Below are 19217 nucleotides of genomic sequence, written 5' to 3'. Positions count from 1 at the left end.
GTCTCTATGCAGAATTTAATAACGGTAAATTTTTATTTGGGTGTTTTTGGTGTAAACTTAAAATATTTGGAGTTATAGAGCAAAAATTAAAAAAACACGATTTTCCTAATTCGGGCCATTCTAATATGCTCAATCTAACCTCTATTTTATGAGTCAATCAGTGTTTTATTTACAAAAAATTGTACAGCATTTTCTTTTATCATATTCTTTTAGACTACCTAAATTTACATCTATTTTTACTGCCGAACTATTATTAAATCTATTAAAAGAGCTCTAACTTACGCGGTTGAAAAGAACTTTGGAGACACGTTTATACTATTAGATCCTTTATCTGCTCTTGAGGCAACATCACAACCAATAACCAAAAAACACAACAATGGGTTGTTATGCCATATTAAAAAGACAATCGCTCGAATTAAAAATAATAGAAGTGAGTTGGTCTTTATCTGGGTAAAAGGGCATGCCGGGATCAAAGAAAATGAGATAGTGGATGAAATGGCAAATAATTCAGCAGCTTTAAATGAAATACTAGATTTAACAATCTCCAGCGATTACGTTCCAAAATTGCATAAAAATTAAGAAAGAAATGGGAAACATATTCGATTATCACGTTACTCGATTTTATTCCACATCCCTAAGTCGCTTAAAATTAAACCATGACAATTTTCCTGCACATTTAGCTAAAATAGGAATGCGTATCAACTCTCTCTGTTCATGTATAACTACTCTACTGCAGATTTAAATCATACAATCTTTAATTGTGAACTTAATAAGTACCATAATAAAGCACTAATTGCTAGATTTTAGGAGCAGAATGTAAGTTTACCGCTGAATATTTCACACCTACTAAGCTTCAACACCAAAACTCTTAATGATATTATCATACAATTTCTTAAAGATTCTAAAATAAAAATTTAATATGACATCTTCAATCTTCAACTTCCAAATATCTGTGGCAAAAAGTTCATCTAATGCCATCCCCTCTTTGTGAACACACACACACACACACTTTTTCCACAGAATATTTTAAAGTTAGTAGATAATACAACGCTTCCATTCACCCCTGTATAATGATGTCATGCAAGCAAATTTTTTTTACTGGAATAATACCAAACGATATCAATACAATGACATGTATTTACAAACTGGTGCAAGAACCTTGAAACCCGGAGCACAAATAATAAAGTTATAAACTGTCAAAGTTAATCCAAAAATTTTGGGTGGCGGAATTTTGTGTCGGTGAGTGTATATTATACGGTCAAACTAATGCTCCCAAATTTTTGAACGTTTCAACCTCTTCGAAGCTTTGTGAATCTATTTTAAGTCGTCATTTTTAGTGTCATTAAGTGTCATTTTTATCTCTTCTTTGCCTAAGTTCATGTAGTTTCTGTTATTGTCATTTATTTCCAGTCCTGGCAGTTTGGCTTCATTTTCTATTTCTTTAACGTATTTTGTCTGTTGCTACTATGATAATATCGTCCTCATATCCTATTTGCCCTGCATTATTGTTTATAGTTCCTGAGTTTGACAGCTTTGTTATTATCTTGTCTAATGATAGAATAAATAGTACCTACCTTTGAGAGCCCATCCTCTTGTCGTACTCCATTTTTTATTTTTATTATTTCTCTTCTTCCTCTGATATGCGATAGAATGAAGAAAAAGCACAAAAAATAGAATTATTTATTAAAACATAAATATGTAACTTATAACTATTAAAAATAAAATATCAGTAAATCAACAATAATATCCATTCGGATGGTAGTTACAGCTGCTCTGTTGGTTTCCTCCAGTTATCGAGACACCAGACCAATTAAAGTTAAAGCAAGCATTGTTACCGCAAAAGATGTAGACGGGCTGACCTGATCTTAACGAACCAGTGACACCCTCAAGCTTCAAACCATTAATTGGAATATTACTCGTTGGGTAACCTGTAGAATGACCTCCCTGATAATCTTGCTGGACGTTTATTCCATAATTGGTAATATCCTTTAGTATGATGTTTCGATATTCGACACCATTAATATATCCTTTTCCAGCATCGCTGTGTGTTTTGATGTGAATTCCATTCAATGAATTACTTACTATACAGTTTGAGAAAGTAACATCCTCCACATGGTTTCTGGGCGAGTCGTTTTTGCTCATACCTACTGATAAACTAAGACCATGGCCTCCATTACAGTTAAGTTTATTAAAGTGGTAGTTCTTACCAGAATTTACAGCAACACAGTCGTCTTGGTTACGAACTACTGAATTTTCGATTGTAATTCCATCACTGTCAGACAAATCAAAACCGTCGGTGTTTGTTGCAAGGTGGGTTATATCTCCAGCAGATACATCTATATTAAAGTTAGTCAGAGTTGTTTGCTTAGAGCTCAAAATGGACACGCATTGCCGAGGACAGTTAAGAAGATGAATATTATCAAACGTAGATCCAGTTGTTCTGATTTTTAAAAATTTTGGTTTTACTGCACCTTTATCACCATATCCATCCCAGTATTGAGCACCAAGTCCATCTAGAACTGCACCAGCTCCAGAAACATGGAGGTTGCTTCCAGTAATTTCAACTAAAGGACCCTCCCAGTTACTATGTTGGAAAGTTGTAGTTCCTTGAAATTTCAAAACGGTCCCAGAATGAAGTTTTAGTTCTAATTTTTGACCACCAGGTACATAGAGATTATTGACTACGATATTCTTACAGTTTTTGACCACGTTTTCCACCTCCCATATGTTTGATATAGTACAGCCATCACCAATATTTTTTGTTGAGTTAAAGGGTATAGCAATTGTAGCCACTATCACACTAAACACTATCAATAATGTGAGATTAGTCATTTTTTAAACTTAATTATGACTTACCTACTACAGGTTTTGCTTTTATATTAAACAAAGTACTTGACTTTTTGGCTCCATCAAAAACGAGAGAAACAATAGTCATATTTGAATATCTTAATCAACTGATTAATTATATCTTTTAATAAAAATATTTATGTATTAAAATTTTAATGTATAAAGGAGTGAATTTAAAGAGTGGAAGGAGAGTAAAAATTTTCGTCTTCGACTTCCCCTTTATAAGAAATCCTGCTTAATCATTTGCCGATTGATACCTCTATCGAAGGTTGTCTCTTCATATTTTATGCACTATCCCGATACTTCTACCGATTTGTGATTTATCTCTTGGTATTTTGACCACACGGGTTCTCTACATTCTACTTATACCGTGAGGACGTTTGGGCTGAAATATTTTCATTTTCTAGAGAATGTGGAATTTTGGAGATAAATCCCGAAACAGGTCGATTTTTATTATTAAACTAGCTGACCCGGCAGACTTCGTACTGCCTCAATAGATAAGAACAAACTTTTGTAAACAATAAACTTAAAATAAACAAAAGGAATTCGTAATTAATAAACACAAAAAATGCTCGATGTGAATGAGTTTTTATTATTATTTTTAATGAATTACACATAATGTTTGAAGTAATAAAGTTTAGTTAGAAAAAGTTTGCAGTGCAACAGTTGCAATCTTAAATTTGTTTTTCTTATCATGAATATAACAGCTTTATTTTATTTACATTCAAAAAAACCCTGTATTTATAATTGGGTTCGGGGTTGTCCAACTATATAGGTGTTGAAAAATAAAATAAAATTAAAATTAAATATCATTAAATAAAATGAAACAAAATTTCATAAAATTGAATAAAAGTCAATAAAAATAAATAAAACTGAATAAACTTAAATAAAAATAATAAATAAATTTAAAAAAATAATAAAATTAAAAAAAATAAATAGAATCTAATAAAAATAATTAAAATTTAATAAAATGAAACAAAATTAATTAAAATTAAATAAAATTTTATAATTTGCTGCTTGTTCTTTTCGTTTGCACAGAACTTTTCTTCTGCTTGCCGTTCGTCAGAAAAGTTCGGTAGAGATATTTTTTGAAAGTTTCGAAAAATTAAGAAATTCATATTTTGCCCAAATTAAGTCCAAAAGTTAAACAGTTGCACTTTTCTTCGATGAAATTTGTTGCTCGTTCTTCTTCTGTCTTAATATTTCTAAGGCTTAAGATATTGTATTTTGGACACCGATTGAGCTAGAAAAAAAATTTAGTAAGCTTCTGTTCGGAATTCAGCAAGGAGTACACCGAATTAATTTCGTATTTTTCACGTCACTATTGTGAGAGTTATGACGTCACACGCAACCCCCTTATGACGTAGAGGTATAAAATATCGACATAAACCTACTCCCAGTCCGGTCGAACATAGCTGCCAAATTTCATAAAAATCGGTCAAGTCGTTTCGGAGGAGTATGGCAACAAACACTGTAAAAAGAGCATTTTATACATATAGCTGTAAAAATTTTGGTGGCTACTAAAATGACAATATAAAACCGTATAAACCTTCCCTGAACTTCCACAAATAATTCAACATCAAAATTAGCCAAATCGGTCCACACATTCTCGAGTTTTAGCGAGACTAACGCACAACAATAGATTTTTATATATAAGATGCAAAATTTTAGATGGCTATTAAAAAATAACGGTCGAAGATAGAAAAGTGAAAATTTAGGGTTGTATTTACCTTTGCCTTCCACATCACATAAAATTAAGAAAAAACAGTTTGACCAAAAAAATAAAAAAATATTTTAGGGGGCAGCCCCCGTTACGACGTACGGATATGAAAAATACATAACAACCTATTCTCGGTCCGGTCAAATATACGTGGAAAATTTCATAAAAATCTATTCAGTCGTTCTCGAGTTATGTGTTGGTAACTGTCACGACTTTCTTTTGTTTATATAGATGTAAAATATTTAAATGGCCATTAAAAAATAACGGTTAGTGCTGGAAAAGTGAAAATTTAGGGTTGTATGTATCTTTACGTTCCACATCATATGAAATTAAAAAAAAGAGTTTCTCTGAAAAAATAGAAATAAATATAAGGGTGGCAAGCCCTCTTAAGACGCACGGGTATGAAATACAGATAACAACCTACTACCGGTCCGGTCGAATACACTTGCAAACTTTCATAAAAATCGGTCAAGTCGTTTCGGAGGAGTATGGCAACAAACACTGTAAAAAGAGCATTTTATGCATATAGCTGTAAAATTTTGGTGGCTACTAAAATGACAATATAAAACCGTATAAACCTTCCCTGAACTTTCACAAATAATTCAACATCAAAATTAGCCAAATCGGTCCACACATTCTCGAGTTTTAGCGAGACTAACGCACAGCAATAGATTTTTATATATAAGATGCAAAATTTTAGATGGCTATTAAAAAATAACGGTCGAAGATAGAAAAGTGAAAATTTAGGGTTGTATTTACCTTTGCCTTCCACATCACATAAAATTAAGAAAAAACAGTTTGACCAAAAAAATAAAAAAATATTTTAGGGGGGCAGCCCCCGTTACGACGTACGGATATGAAAAATACATAACAACCTATTCTCGGTCCGGTTAAATATACGTGGAAAATTTTATAAAAATCTATTCAGTCGTTCTCGAGTTATGTGTTGGTAACTGTCACGACTTTCTTTTGTTTATATAGATGTAAAATATTTAAATGGCCATTAAAAAATAACGGTTAGTGCTGGAAAAGTGAAAATTTAGGGTTGTATTTATCTTTACGTTCCACATCATATGAAATTAAAAAAAAAAGAGTTTCTCTGAAAAAAATAGAAATAAATATAAGGGTGGCAAGCCCCCTTAAGACGCACGGGTATGAAATATAGATAACAACCTACTACCGGTCCGGTCGAATACACTTGCAAACTTTCATAAAAATCGGTCAAGTCGTTTCGGAGGAGTATGGCAACAAACACTGTAAAAAGAGCATTTTATACATATAGCTGTAAAAATTTTGGTGGCTACTAAAATGACAATATAAAACCGTATAAACCTTCCCTGAACTTCCACAAATAATTCAACATCAAAATTAGCCAAATCGGTCCACACATTCTCGAGTTTTAGCGAGACTAACGCACAGCAATAGATTTTTATATATAAGATTACGATTTTTTGGACAGCTTGTCAAAAATATACGTTGATACTTGGCGATTTTGTCCTCTTGTGAAGAAAAGTAAGTGGGAACCCATTCGGTGAATTGTGTTTCTGTTGACTGCGCATCGTAGGTGGACCCTTATATCAATACGGCCGTATATCACCATATATTTGACAAGATGTACTATGATACTATGGTTATCATACTAGTAGCGTCATCCGTCTGAGCGTGATGACGTCATCGATTATTTTTTAAATGGAAAAGGGGCGTGTGATAACTCATTTGGAAGGTTATTTAATTCTCTATTGAGTATTATAAACATTAGCATAATTTCGGTTATGTTAGTCAGTTTCATTAACATAATTATTTATACAGGGAGGCCAAAACAATTTTCCATTAAATTAATTGATACAGAAAGAAAAATGTATGTAATTTATTTAATTTAAAACACACAGTACTGCTGTCCGAAAGCTTAAAAAAATAATTTAATTTCACAAATAGATATTGTTTTTCGCTTATATTCAAGTTAAACCTGCATCTTGGCAGCTTGAACATTTAATTTAAGCGAAAAAAATATATTTATTTTTCAAATAATTTTTTAACATTTTTAACATAATTAACATTTTTTTCTGACAGAAGTAAAATGTATTTTGAATTAAATAAATTACACAAATTCTTCTTTTTGTATCAATTAATTTAAATAAAAAAAATGTTTGGACCCCCTGTACAAATAATTACAGGTTTGTGTTTATATTACTGAATAGAGAATTAAATAACCGTTCAAATGAGCTATCACACGATCCAGATTCTCATTACAACAAATCATCGACTACGTTATTACGCTCAGTTGGTTGACGTCACTAGTATGATATATACGCCAAAAAATCAATGCCAAAATAAAAATCGCGCTGTTTCGGGATTTATATCCAAAATCACCCATTCTTGAGAAAATGGAATTGTTCCTACCTAAACGTTTTCACTGTATAGTTATTCCATTTATATTTTCTGTTAAACGTCATTTAATTTTTACATATCGAATAAATTAGTTAGAACTTAAAAAATAGAAATTAAGTCTTATAAAAATCTTGAATTTTAAATAAAAAAAATAAGTGTGATCTATCGAGATATTAAATATCTTATCATTTAAGTTGGACCGAACAATACACATTCAAAAATGTTATTGTAACCGGTTAAGTGGTTTCTTATATTAGCGTGAACAAACATTGTATTACGAGATCGTTATACCGGGTGGACCAAAAGTCAATTAACGCTATCCAAAAAAGTCACGCGCAAGTTTGCGGTGTCTCCAAGAAAATATATCATGATCTTTGAAGGCCCTTGCAAATAATCCACAGTTACAAGGTATTCGATATTTTCAGCAAGACGGTGCACCGCTTCATTACGAATTGCAAGTGCGTGAGTGTCTAAATGGCAAGTTTAGTGATTGGATAGGGAAAAGACACACAATTGAATGGCCCGCTCGTTCGCCAGATTTGACGCCCATTGATTTTATCTTGTGGGGTGTACTTAAAGACAAAGTTTTTGCCAATTTGAAATTCTCCGTGCCAACTTGGAAGTTTGTAGAAAGACTTGTTTCACTGTGTATAAGCGTTGCCAGAAATGTACTGATGAAGGTGGTTTACATTTTGAACATAAAATGAACTTCTTTGTACCTACTTATTTACAATAAACAATAAGCAATAAACGTTTTTTGCTTCAGTTATTTTGCTTTTATTAATATAAAAAACGGTTAACTGACTTTTGGTCTAACCGGTATATAAAGATGTTTTCAGCCAAATTATGGCTGTTGTCTATAACACCTTGGCCAAATATGTCAACTGTCATTTTGAAAATGGCATAACCTCCTCAACATCTCGTACATAGGTGTTGACTGCTCTCTCAACACATTTTCTTTAATATTTTTTTTAATTGGCGATTTTCTAGAGTGGAAATTAAAACGTCAAATTTTTTAGGTAAAAATGTAATTGTCATTGCTTAGTCATCAATCAACTATTGCTAATCCCATATAATAAATAGAATATTATTAACTAGTCGAGGAAATGAAGCATTTTGGCTCGCAATTTTTTCGTCTAGCATGGATTTACTTGAAATTTTCACAGAGGGTAGGGAATAGTCCAAGGATCATTTTCTATATCATGCCGCTGTACGCTAAAATCTTGGGGGTGGTTGCCACCCTATCTCGGGGGTGGAAATTTTCTATTACATTTTAACCATGCAAATCGATGTAAAAAGTAATTCTAAGAAAAAAATGGGTTTTACATTTTCTTGGCAAAACTAATATTTTTCCAGTTATTCGCGCTTGAAAGTAACAGATTTTCGTCGAAAAAATCGACTTTTTTAGAGGGTCAGAATACCTCGGAAAATATGCATTTAATCAAAAGAACTGCAGATAACAAAATTCTATCTTTTAGTAACACACACAAATATCTTTTTCTACAGGGTGTCCCGGAAAATAGTGCGTTCCTTTAAGGTATGGAGAGAATACACAATTTGGAACAAAAAAGTCCTATACCATTTTTTTCTAAAGTTAACCGTTTACAAAAAAAAGTTAACATTGTTTTCCATATACCTGTATTTTAATGTTTGGAAATTTTAATAAACTGGCAACATCGTACGCACTACGGAATAATAACATAATAAGAACTCGTTTGTAATTGTGATTAACAGTATTTAAAATAATCCAACCATAGTAGGTAATACTTATGTATTTACTATTTGTTTACTAAAATTATTTTCTTTTGAAATGTATTGAAATACCTATTGCATAATTTTAAACGAATTACACATCTTTTAACATAAAAACATCTTTTAACTGAACTAGTATTATGTATTTAGTAAGGTTTAAATGGGTTGAATGCTGAGTATTGCTGAGGGCTTTAACTGAATTACATAGTTTTAATAGTTTACAGTGGAACTTAAATACACCAGATAATGTCTCACTAATTTGTTTACTTGTGAACTGAAATAACTAAGTTGTACTTACTTGAAAATAATTATTATACCGAAAAGATGTTTCAAGTAACCTTTCACAAACACCATTCATAGGTAATAACATAAAATAGGTAATACACTCACTATTCGAAAACATTTTCGGCATTGACACTAAACAGGATTCTTTAAAACTATCTGTTTACTATCTATCTTCTATCTATTAATTTACATGGTCTATGCTTAAATTTGCGTACCGCACATAGTTGTCAGATTTAAATTTGCCTACCAAAATACATTTTAATTTTTTGGTCAAACGGTTGCATTTAGAAAAAAATGTTATAAGAGTTTTTTGTTCTACATGGTGCCTTCTACCTATACCTTTAAGGAACGCACTATTTTCCGGGACACCCTGTATAATATATTTAAGACCAATACAATCCGAGACACGGCATGTTAAATGTTAGCTTTTCTCGTCAAATGCATAATTTGAAATATTCAAAGCCAAATAACGGGAAAACTTTGCATTTTTCGAGGAAACCTTAAATTTACTTTTTTCAAGTATACAAATAAACCTTTTAAAGAATATTAATAGAAACTTTTATCATGATTATAGAGCGACTTATGATCAAGAAAATGTCGGTACCTGCTTTTCTCTACGAAAAAATCAATGAAAATAACCCCCTAACTACCCTCCTAATTAAAAATTGGTCTTCACCTTTCTGTAATTCCTTGTATATTTATATTATCAATACAACTAAGAAGTTTTACCTATTTAAAAGGCCTAATTTTAGAAAAATTGGAGTTTAAAGAAAAATTTATTTTTTGCAATTTCGTATTTTTCACCTTTTACTTCCAAATATCTCCAAAAATACTGGAGATACGAAAAACAATGATATACTACTAAATTGTAGCTTTTTTAATAGCTAAATTTATATTGTGCGTAGATTTTCATTACAGTGAACAGTTAGCGAGATATAGCTGTATTTACGAGCAAATACCCCATATTCGAGCCCTTTAAACCCACCCTAATTAAAAAGTAAGGGATCTAATGGAATTTAATTTACACAGTCTTATAGTTCTTCAAAAATCCGGAAAATAATTTTTTAAAAAACTTTTTATCGCCAAAAATGAAGGAGCTATGTTTATAAAACGAACTTTTTTTTAAAATATTCGAATAGTCCGTTTATGGAACATTTTCAATGCATGTATAATACCACAGAACTGGTTCGTATACTGGAAGATGACTTAAAAACTATTTGTATTTGTACTTCTACATATATGTAAATTCGAGTTTTTGTGTAAATAAATGTTTTTGTAATTCTTTAATTCTAATTTATTTTCTGTATAGATCTATTAATTTATCTACTTTACCTGAGACTTATAAAGGATTATACATCTTAAAAAGAACACATCAAAATTATAATAAATAAGCAACATTATATCTTCAATATATGCTCCAAAAAAATTATATTTTCAGTAAAATTAAGTCACCAAAAAATAGTAGATTTAAAATGTATTTTGTTCAATACTACAAAAATGTATACATATTGTATACAGGTTGCAGTACTTGATTAAAATAAAATAAAAGATTATTTTGACCGTAGATTAAATTAATAATTATTACTCAAAAATTACTGAGTAGAGAGTGCAACCTGTTGAACCTAAAAAGCTTTTCGGCTACTTTTATAATAAAAAAAGTCACACAACATTTTTGTAATAACAAACACCAGGTGCTTGGATTTTTACCAAAATATGAAATAAATCATTTTCCTTAATTCAATGATATTATATACAGAACTTTTATCTCTAAAGTGTTTTGAACTGTGGAAGTGGTTCCCTAATTTTCAGTGTCTCGAGCAAAGAAGTCACTCTTCTATTGTCCTTTTCATGAGCATTTTTCAGTGCGTAACAAATGATAGGAAAAAGGGTAAGGTCACATTTATGACATTTATCCTAATATGACATTTCAGTTAAATCTCACAGTTGTCACATTTTATTTTCAATTTGGAGTAAAAACAAATCGTTTCTTGCATTTATAAAATGGTATTTTCTTTGATTTGTATAGTCCTATAAATTATACAGATTATATTTGTAATATTATTATCTAATTAAAAAAAAATATTTTTTTTATTATGGCGCCATCTATCGACAACTAGAATAACTAGAATAAATGTTGTAAATGTCTGTAATCACGGACGTGCCTTTCTTTCTTTTCACATACAATTTAATGCGTTAGAAAGAAATCGAAAAACTGTGACGCACTGAAAGATGATCATGAGAAAAAGAATAACAGGATCCATAATGTAGTAATAAAACGTCTTCTGGATAGGCAGTAAAAAAGTAATACATGTAATTTGTTGAGATGAATGCAGGCTCAACGACTAGCTGTGCAAAAGAAACCTTTTCAAAAAAGAAAAATGCTTTCGAATAGCATGTTTAAATGAACTAAAGAAATAATTAAACTAACCACAGAGTGCTTGTCAGTTTTTCCATTATTAAAAAACTTATAAATTGAAATCAGCGACCATTTCGACAACCAACTGATAAATGAACCCAAATTGGGGGGTGGCCTCTTTTAATTACATATCGTCAGACTAATTAATATTCGAAGAGTAATAGGAACATTACAAAGAGGAGGTTAATAAAAAGGAGTACCCCTGAGTTTTTATAATGCTAACATGCAACTTTTACATACTTACACCCCGACAGTTTTGATTATCCTATAATTATTATATGTGGGACTATAATTTTGGAACTGAGACGTAGTTTAGGCACTAAAAGTGTCTATAAACTGTTATGTCTACAGTGCTTACCAAAACCTTAAATTTCAGAAAAATATAACGCTATTTATATAACTCTTTATTAGCTCATAAATATAAATATTATATCAAAGAATTATTTTTAATTAACAACTAAATCCATTGGGATGGTAATTACAGCCGTTCTTCTCGTTTCCTCCATATATTGAGATACCGGACCAATTAAAGTTTGAACAAGCCTTATTTCCGCATAGAATATAGACAGCCTTACCTGATTTTAAAGATCCAGTGACACTCTGAAGATGCAAACCATTAATTTGAATATTGCTTGTTGCGTATCCTGAAGAACCACCTCCATTGTAATCTTGTTGTACATTGATTCCGTAATGAGTTATTCCCGAAAGCTTAATGTTTTTGTATGTGACCCCTCTGATGTGTCCATTGGCACCATCGGTGTGTGTTTTGATATGAATACCGTTTCGAGAATTACTTACTGAACAGTCTGAGAAATTTATATCCTCGGCATAGTTTTTAGAAGGGTCAGTGGTACTTGTTCCTACTGATAAACTTAGTCCATGGCCTCCTACACATGTCAGTTTATTGAAGTGATAATGTTTACCAGAATTGACAGCAACGCAATCGTCTTGATTATGAACAATAGAGTTTTGGATGGTGATCTCTTCATTCTCACATAGGTCAAAACCATCTGTGTTGTGTCCTAGACTGTTTATGTCTCCAGCAGCGACATCTATATTCCAATTGTTAAGTGTAGTTTTCTTAGAATTTTGAATCGATACGCACTGGTGAGGACAATTAAGAAGATGAATACTATCAAATGTAGATCCAGTAGTCTCCCTAATTTTAAAGAATTTAGGTTTTTTAGCACCTTTGTCTCCTTTTCCATCCCAATATTTAGAACCGAGACCATCTAGAACTGCTCCAGATCCAGAAACGTGGAGGTTGCTACCAGAAATTGAAATCAATGGACCCTCCCAGTTAGTGTGTTGGAAAGTAGTGGTGCCTTGAAATTTCAAAGTTGTTCCAGGGTGAAGGTCAAGCTTCAAGGTTTTGCCGCCAGGTACTGAAAGGTTATTTATAACTATGTTTTTACAATTTTTCACAACGTTATCCACTTCTCCTATCTTTGAGATTGTACAACCAGCACCAACATTAGTTGAATTTAATGATATGGCACTTGTAGCAACAGCCGCGCATAGCACTAGAAATAATGTAAGTGTAGCCATTGTTGTCTCACTGATCACTTGCTTGGTACATATACGGCTTTTATCTTAAACAAAGTATTTAAATTTTGTAGGTAAAACGAAGCCAACATGACAAAAATTTGAACAAGCAATAATAACATTGTTATGTTATCGTTAAAAATTAGAATAACCTCTTAATACAATTTTTTTAGTGATGATTAAAATTTTTTACGAAATTTGCAAGGAGCAATGTTTACTTATCAGTTCTTATAAAATCTGTATATTAAAAAACATGTAAACAGAGAAATCAAAACTAAAATCTGTGCAGGTATATTTTACCCATATTCGATTTAACACAGGCGTGTATATATTAATTACCAATTACCATGATTTTCCCAATTGCACTAATCCGATATTGTTAAAATCCAATTGGGAATTGTTAGTATGTGCGTGTAAAAACCACAAAATCATGATTTACCGGGAAGCATTTCGGGAAAACAACAGCAATGTAAATAAGGCTACTGAAAAAAATTATGATAATTTTTTTTTCTACGGCCGTGCTAAAAGAGCCACTTTCACGTACGCATTTCGTTTCCGAAAGTTGCACTTCCCCGCACGGCATGCGTGAAAGTAAATTTTTCCGCACGGCGTGCGGAAAAGTGATACACCTTGTAATATGGCATTATAATTATATTATAATACATGCAATAAAATAATATTTAGATAATGTTTTCTAATTTATTTCAAATTTATCTTATTGTGTTCATGTTTTAATGAAATTAGCGCGATTGTTTCATTCATAGGAGATTCTGACCAATGGAAAGCAACAGAAATACAAATTAAACTGATAATTTTTGGTAATATCCCGTCGTCAAGTATATTACGTCAGATGCCCTTCTTTTCGACGAAAAAATACATTCAGTGAGATTAATGACAATAATTAATGTTTTAAAAGTTATAAAGTTGATGACTTTCAACCGCCAAATATATATAACAACTGTGTGTTTAATTGTACTAATTTGTACTTATATAAATAAATTACAATACAATTTTGGTTTTGAACAGTAGCAAAACCGTAGCATTACCCTATAAAGGAACTTTTCAACCCTTACCTCTTCATAACAGCCAGATCAGTATCGTTGATTCTGTAAAGTTTCTTGGAATTTTTTTAGATAGCAACCTTAAATGTTTCCTTAATATCGATGTGTTAAGCAAGAAACTATCCTCAGCTTGCTTTACAATAAGATCTGTTCCGAAGGAAATGGATTTAGTTTCTTCCAAAATAACATACTGTTCACTGTTCGAGTTCCATCTTCGATATGGTCTGCCTTTTTGGGGTTCTGGTACAGCTGCCCAATCCGATGTTATTTTTAAATTACAAAAAAGAGCAATAAGATATCTGCTTGACCTCAGAAGAACAACACATTGCAGAAGTTACTTCAAAGATCACAGGATTCTAACATTATCTTCTTTATATATTTTAGAAACTGTTTGCTTAATTCGTAAACATCTACATGTCCTTCCAGCAAGACCTAGACATGACTATTCCACCAGAAATTCTACCTGTGACATCTATTTACCGATCCCGTCCAGTGAGTTAGTAAAGGAATCTATATTATATTCTGCAAAAAAACTATACAACCATCTCCCTCTACAACTTAAATCTGCAACATCTTTCCCCAAGTTCCGTAAAATGACAAAAGCCTATTTATCTGAAAGACATTTCTTAAGGCAGATTACGCAATTTGCAATTTTTTTTTTTTAATTTGCAATAGATTATTACTGATTTTTATTTCACTGCATTATGTTTTATTTATATTGACGATTTGTATAATTTTAGTAAATTGTTTTTGTTATTGTGTTTATTTATGATTCTTGTAAGCTTTGTCTATAAAATTGTTAAATTTTTCATGACAATAAAGCATATTTCTATTCTATTCTATTCTATTCTAACAGTTTTATTCATGAAATAATCGCAACAAATTGCACTCGAACTCTAAAATTATTATCGAATTTTTGCCCTCGTGACACTTTGACATAATTTCACTCACCTTCGGGTCGTGAAATTAAAACTGTCAAAGTGTCACTCGGGAAAAGTTCAATAATTTTAGAGCTCTTGTGCAATTACTACTGATAATTTTTAATAATTTTCCGTCGTCAAGTATATTACGTCAGATGCCCTTCGTTGCTATGAAAAAATACATTCAGTGACATTAATGACAATTAATGTTTCAAAAATTATAAAAGTGATGACTTTCAACCGTCAAATATTTATAACAACTGTGTGTTTAATTGTACTAATTTGTACTTACATGAATAAATTACAATAAAATTTTGGTTTTGAACAGTTTTATTCGTGAAATAATCGCAACAAATTGCACTCGACCTCTGACATTAATATAGAATTTTTGCTCTCGTGACATTTTGACATTTAAAACTGTCAAAGTGTCACTCGGGAAAAATTCAATAATTACAGAGCTCTTGTGCAATTACTACTGATAATTCGATGAAATAAAATTATTTTGAAATAATATTTAAAAGTCAGATCAGTAAACAATTACATTGGTTTTGAATCGTCGTCATGGAAACCAATATCGTCGTCGTGGTAACCCATTATATTGAAAGTTTGGTTTTGACAACCTTGTCAAAGAATTAATTTTTGTATTTTCACTTCTAAATAAAAATTGATATAACTTTTTGTTATTTTATTTAGCATTCCTTTAGCATGATTCAATGATCAGTTCTGTGTCTTCAGTGTCTTTTAAAAATTTGCTACCGTTGGCTTATTTTTCAGTATTTTTCCTTGAATTTTTTATTTTAGTAATCTATGAATTGTACTGAATATGCCTATTTAATTTAAAAATAAACTTATTCCACCATACTTAAAAAAAATGTGTTTGGAATATTGATTTCAACCGCTTCGACCCCCCTTAAGGATAGGTATGACAAGATTTTGATAGGCAACCCATGCTATAAACATTTGTCTATGTATGAAATTTAATAAAAAAAATGTTTCATTCGACAAGCAGTTGGGTACATTTTGACCTCCTATTCGGATCTTAGACTATCTGGAATATCAAATTAGTGGCACACAATTTGGGGTTAGAAATGAAATAACCACAACTTACACAAATAAACTTCAAAAATTTTCTAGGGTTATTGGGATGTAAGATAAGATTTTACAGTTTAAAATATGTTGTTAATTTTCTAAGTACTGGGGTATCTATCTCGTCATTATAAGGTGTTTTTATTATCAGTCACATAAAGGTTCAAGTAGATATTCTAATAATAATAAACTTTGCATTTTTAAGTTTTGCATTTTTAAGTACACTGTGAAGCAGGTGAACATGTTGGCTTACGTCAATAAAATTTATAAAAATGGTTCATTAAATATAAATGCGCGTAATGATAGTCGTACTTACATAAAATTAAAAAATTGGAGTGAATTGTAGATCGTATGTTTAAAATTTAAATCTACGTATATTCAAAATAATATGCATTTAGTCCAGAAAGCCACTGCGCATCCGCTAGAAAAAATATTCTAATTCGGATTTTTTGCACAATCTTACTCAAAAAGGACTCCTTTTAAGAAATTTTCATGTTGTCAGGACCAAAATGTGGTCAAAAATTTTTTAAACGTTTTTTTTTGTATTTTTCCTAAAATTATTTTTTTTTTGCATGGAAAAAAGTTTTTTTTAGGTTTTTTGGATCATTCCAAACAGAAAAGGTCTTTAGTGACTTTTCTCTAAAAATGAAAGTTTTTCACTTATAAGCGATTAAAAATTGAAAAATTGCGAAATCGGCCATTTTAACCCTCAAGAATTATGTGAAAAACTGAAAATCTAAATGTTGCCAAGGTAGGTAGATATTCTCTAAACATCGATTGATGAAATCCCGAAGAGTTTTTTCAACACAATATTCAAAACTCCTTTGTTTTTTAATTGCTAATCAAGCGTGCGCGACACTATTTTCAACCGACATGATGGTGCAAATGAAAGGAATAAATTAGTTATTTCGTAAACCGGCGACTTTAAGGAAAAATCCCGAAACAGGTCGATTTTTATTTTTAAGTTATAATATTGTGGCATATATGGTATACTAGTGACGTTATCCGCCTGGGAGTGATGACGTAACCGATGATTTTTTTAATGAGAATAGGGGTCGTGTGCTAGCTCATTTGAAAGGTTCTTCAATTCTCTATTCAGTAATATAAACATTTACATAATTATTTGTACAGGGTGTCCAAAAAATTTTTATTAAATTAAATTATTTGACAAAAAAAGAAGTAGAAGAACACCCTGTTTAAATAATTATGTAAATGTTTACATTACTGAATAGAGAATTGAAGAACCTTTCAAATGAGCTAGCACACGACCCCTATTCTCATTTAAAAAAATCATCATTACGTCATCACCTCCAGATGGATGACGTCACTAGTATACCGTATATGCCACAATATCATAACTTAAAAAATAAAAATCGACCTGTTTCGTGATTTTTCCTTAAAGTCGCCGGTTTACGAAATAACGAATTTATTCCTTTCATTTGCACCATACTGTCGGTGGAAAATAATGTCGCGCACGCTTGATTAGCAATTAAAAAACAAAGGAGTTTTGAATACTGTATTGCAAAAAACTCTTCGGGTTTTCATCAATCGATATTTAAAGAATATCTACCTACCTTGGAAACATTCAAATTTTCAGTTTTTCACATAGTTTTTGAGGGTTAAAAATGGCCGATTTCGCAATTTTTCAATTTTTAATCGCTTATAATATGTCAAAAACTATAATTTTTAGAGAAAAGTCACTAAAGACCTTTTCTGTTTGGAATGATCCAAAAAACCTAAAAAAAACATTTTTCCATGCAACAAAAATAATTTTAGGAAAAAAACAAAAAAAAACGTTTAAAAAATTTTTGACCACCTTTTGGTCCTGGCAACATGCACATTTGTTAAAAGGAGTCCTTTTTGAGTAAGATTGTGCAAAAAATCCGAATCAGAATATTTTTCCTACCGGATGCGCAGTGGCTTTCTGGACTAATTGTGTTTACAAGATTTCTAAAAAATAAATATATAATTATAGTCAAAGGTCGAATTTCCGGCAGTCCTAGTTTTGACTAAGCTTTCTTTTTAAACCAAGAGGAGTAAAATAAAAAGACCGACTCACGCCCAAGAAAGTCACTAGAAATATCACCAAATACATCTTATTTTTTGGTTGATAATATCGGCCTTTACCGGTAATCCGTAAATATTATATTATACTAATACGTCGCTAAAGAGTTCTAAAACACCTGATTTTATATAAAAACAGAATGAAATCTAAAATTTAAAGGAATAACGCAGAAAGTACAAAAAATCGCTGATATGGTCCTTTTCACAGGCATTTTTCAGTGCGTCACAAGTGAGAGAAAAAAAGGTAAGTCCGTGATAATACCAGAGACATGTTAACCGTAGACAAGGAATACTTAGCAAAAAAGAGTAATGCGCGGGCAGTCGATCGGGGTCTATCTATCTCTTTTTACTAAGCGATACCGCTCATATGACGGACAAAGATGGCTAGACCACTCAAAATGAATATTGATCAATGACGTCCTTGATATCGGTGTTACACCTCGATGCACAGAGCGGCCCATACCTAATCTACAGGTTAATATATCTATGGATAATACACATTTTTATAACATGACATTTTAGTTAAATCTGACAGTGACAGTTGTCAGAATCGTAATCAGCCAAATATGAAAAGGCTATTCACAAACCATACATACTCATAGACGTTTCACGTAAATTGTCAAGGTCAAGACAGCAAATTAGTTACCATTCCAATCCAGAGATGTCGCTGTCAGTTAATTCTCTTGTCATATTTAACAACTGACAGTTGACAATTAAATTAATTTGTTATTTACTTTTTATTTTACAGTTTGTGGCTTAATTATTTTATTATAGTGGTGTTACGTTTTTAATTAGATTTAATCACAATTTTAATCAATTGTATTAACCTCCTCTCCGTTTTTATGAGTAGAATTTTTAGTTTACATTGATCATCCCGTGTTGTGTTTCTCCACATTAAAAAAAAACAATATAATAGATCCTGAAACAGTGTATTCCAATAGACAAGTGTGTCATCAACATTTCGGACCTATATATTTTTGGAAGTTTGTAAAAGATTATAAGGTAATATTTATCTAAACTCTAAACAATCATCCTACAAGATTCTTTCAAAAATTTTCATTCAACTCAATATTACACATCAGTGCTTTCACGTGACACATGGCAGTAGTGTTTAGCATTTTGAAAAAAAAATT

At 31.2% G+C, this 19217-nt stretch overlaps 2 protein-coding genes across 2 annotated transcripts; both read right to left on the bottom strand.

Annotated features, from left to right (window-relative positions):
* Positions 1-1666: 1666 nt before the first annotated feature.
* On the bottom strand, positions 1667-2951 carry LOC114335567 (polygalacturonase). Its single transcript, XM_028285812.2, has one exon. The coding sequence runs from the start codon at positions 2830-2832 to the stop codon at positions 1735-1737; it is 1098 nt and encodes a 365-aa protein (XP_028141613.1). The 5' UTR covers positions 2833-2951; the 3' UTR covers positions 1667-1734.
* An 8846-nt stretch (positions 2952-11797) lies between these two features.
* On the bottom strand, positions 11798-12992 carry LOC114335566 (polygalacturonase). Its single transcript, XM_028285811.2, has one exon. The coding sequence runs from the start codon at positions 12954-12956 to the stop codon at positions 11859-11861; it is 1098 nt and encodes a 365-aa protein (XP_028141612.2). The 5' UTR covers positions 12957-12992; the 3' UTR covers positions 11798-11858.
* Positions 12993-19217: the final 6225 nt, after the last annotated feature.

Source organism: Diabrotica virgifera, chromosome 1 (genome assembly GCF_917563875.1).
Source record: "Diabrotica virgifera virgifera chromosome 1, PGI_DIABVI_V3a".
Lineage (NCBI taxonomy): Eukaryota > Metazoa > Arthropoda > Insecta > Coleoptera > Chrysomelidae > Diabrotica > Diabrotica virgifera.
The sequence above is the reverse complement of the archived record's forward strand: the minus strand, read 5'-3'. Positions and strand labels throughout refer to the sequence as shown.

Coding starts and splice junctions, on each gene's coding strand:
- LOC114335567 (XM_028285812.2), bottom strand. CDS start 2,832: ATGACTAATCTCACATTATTGATAGTGTTTAGTGTGATAGTGGCTACA.
- LOC114335566 (XM_028285811.2), bottom strand. CDS start 12,956: ATGGCTACACTTACATTATTTCTAGTGCTATGCGCGGCTGTTGCTACA.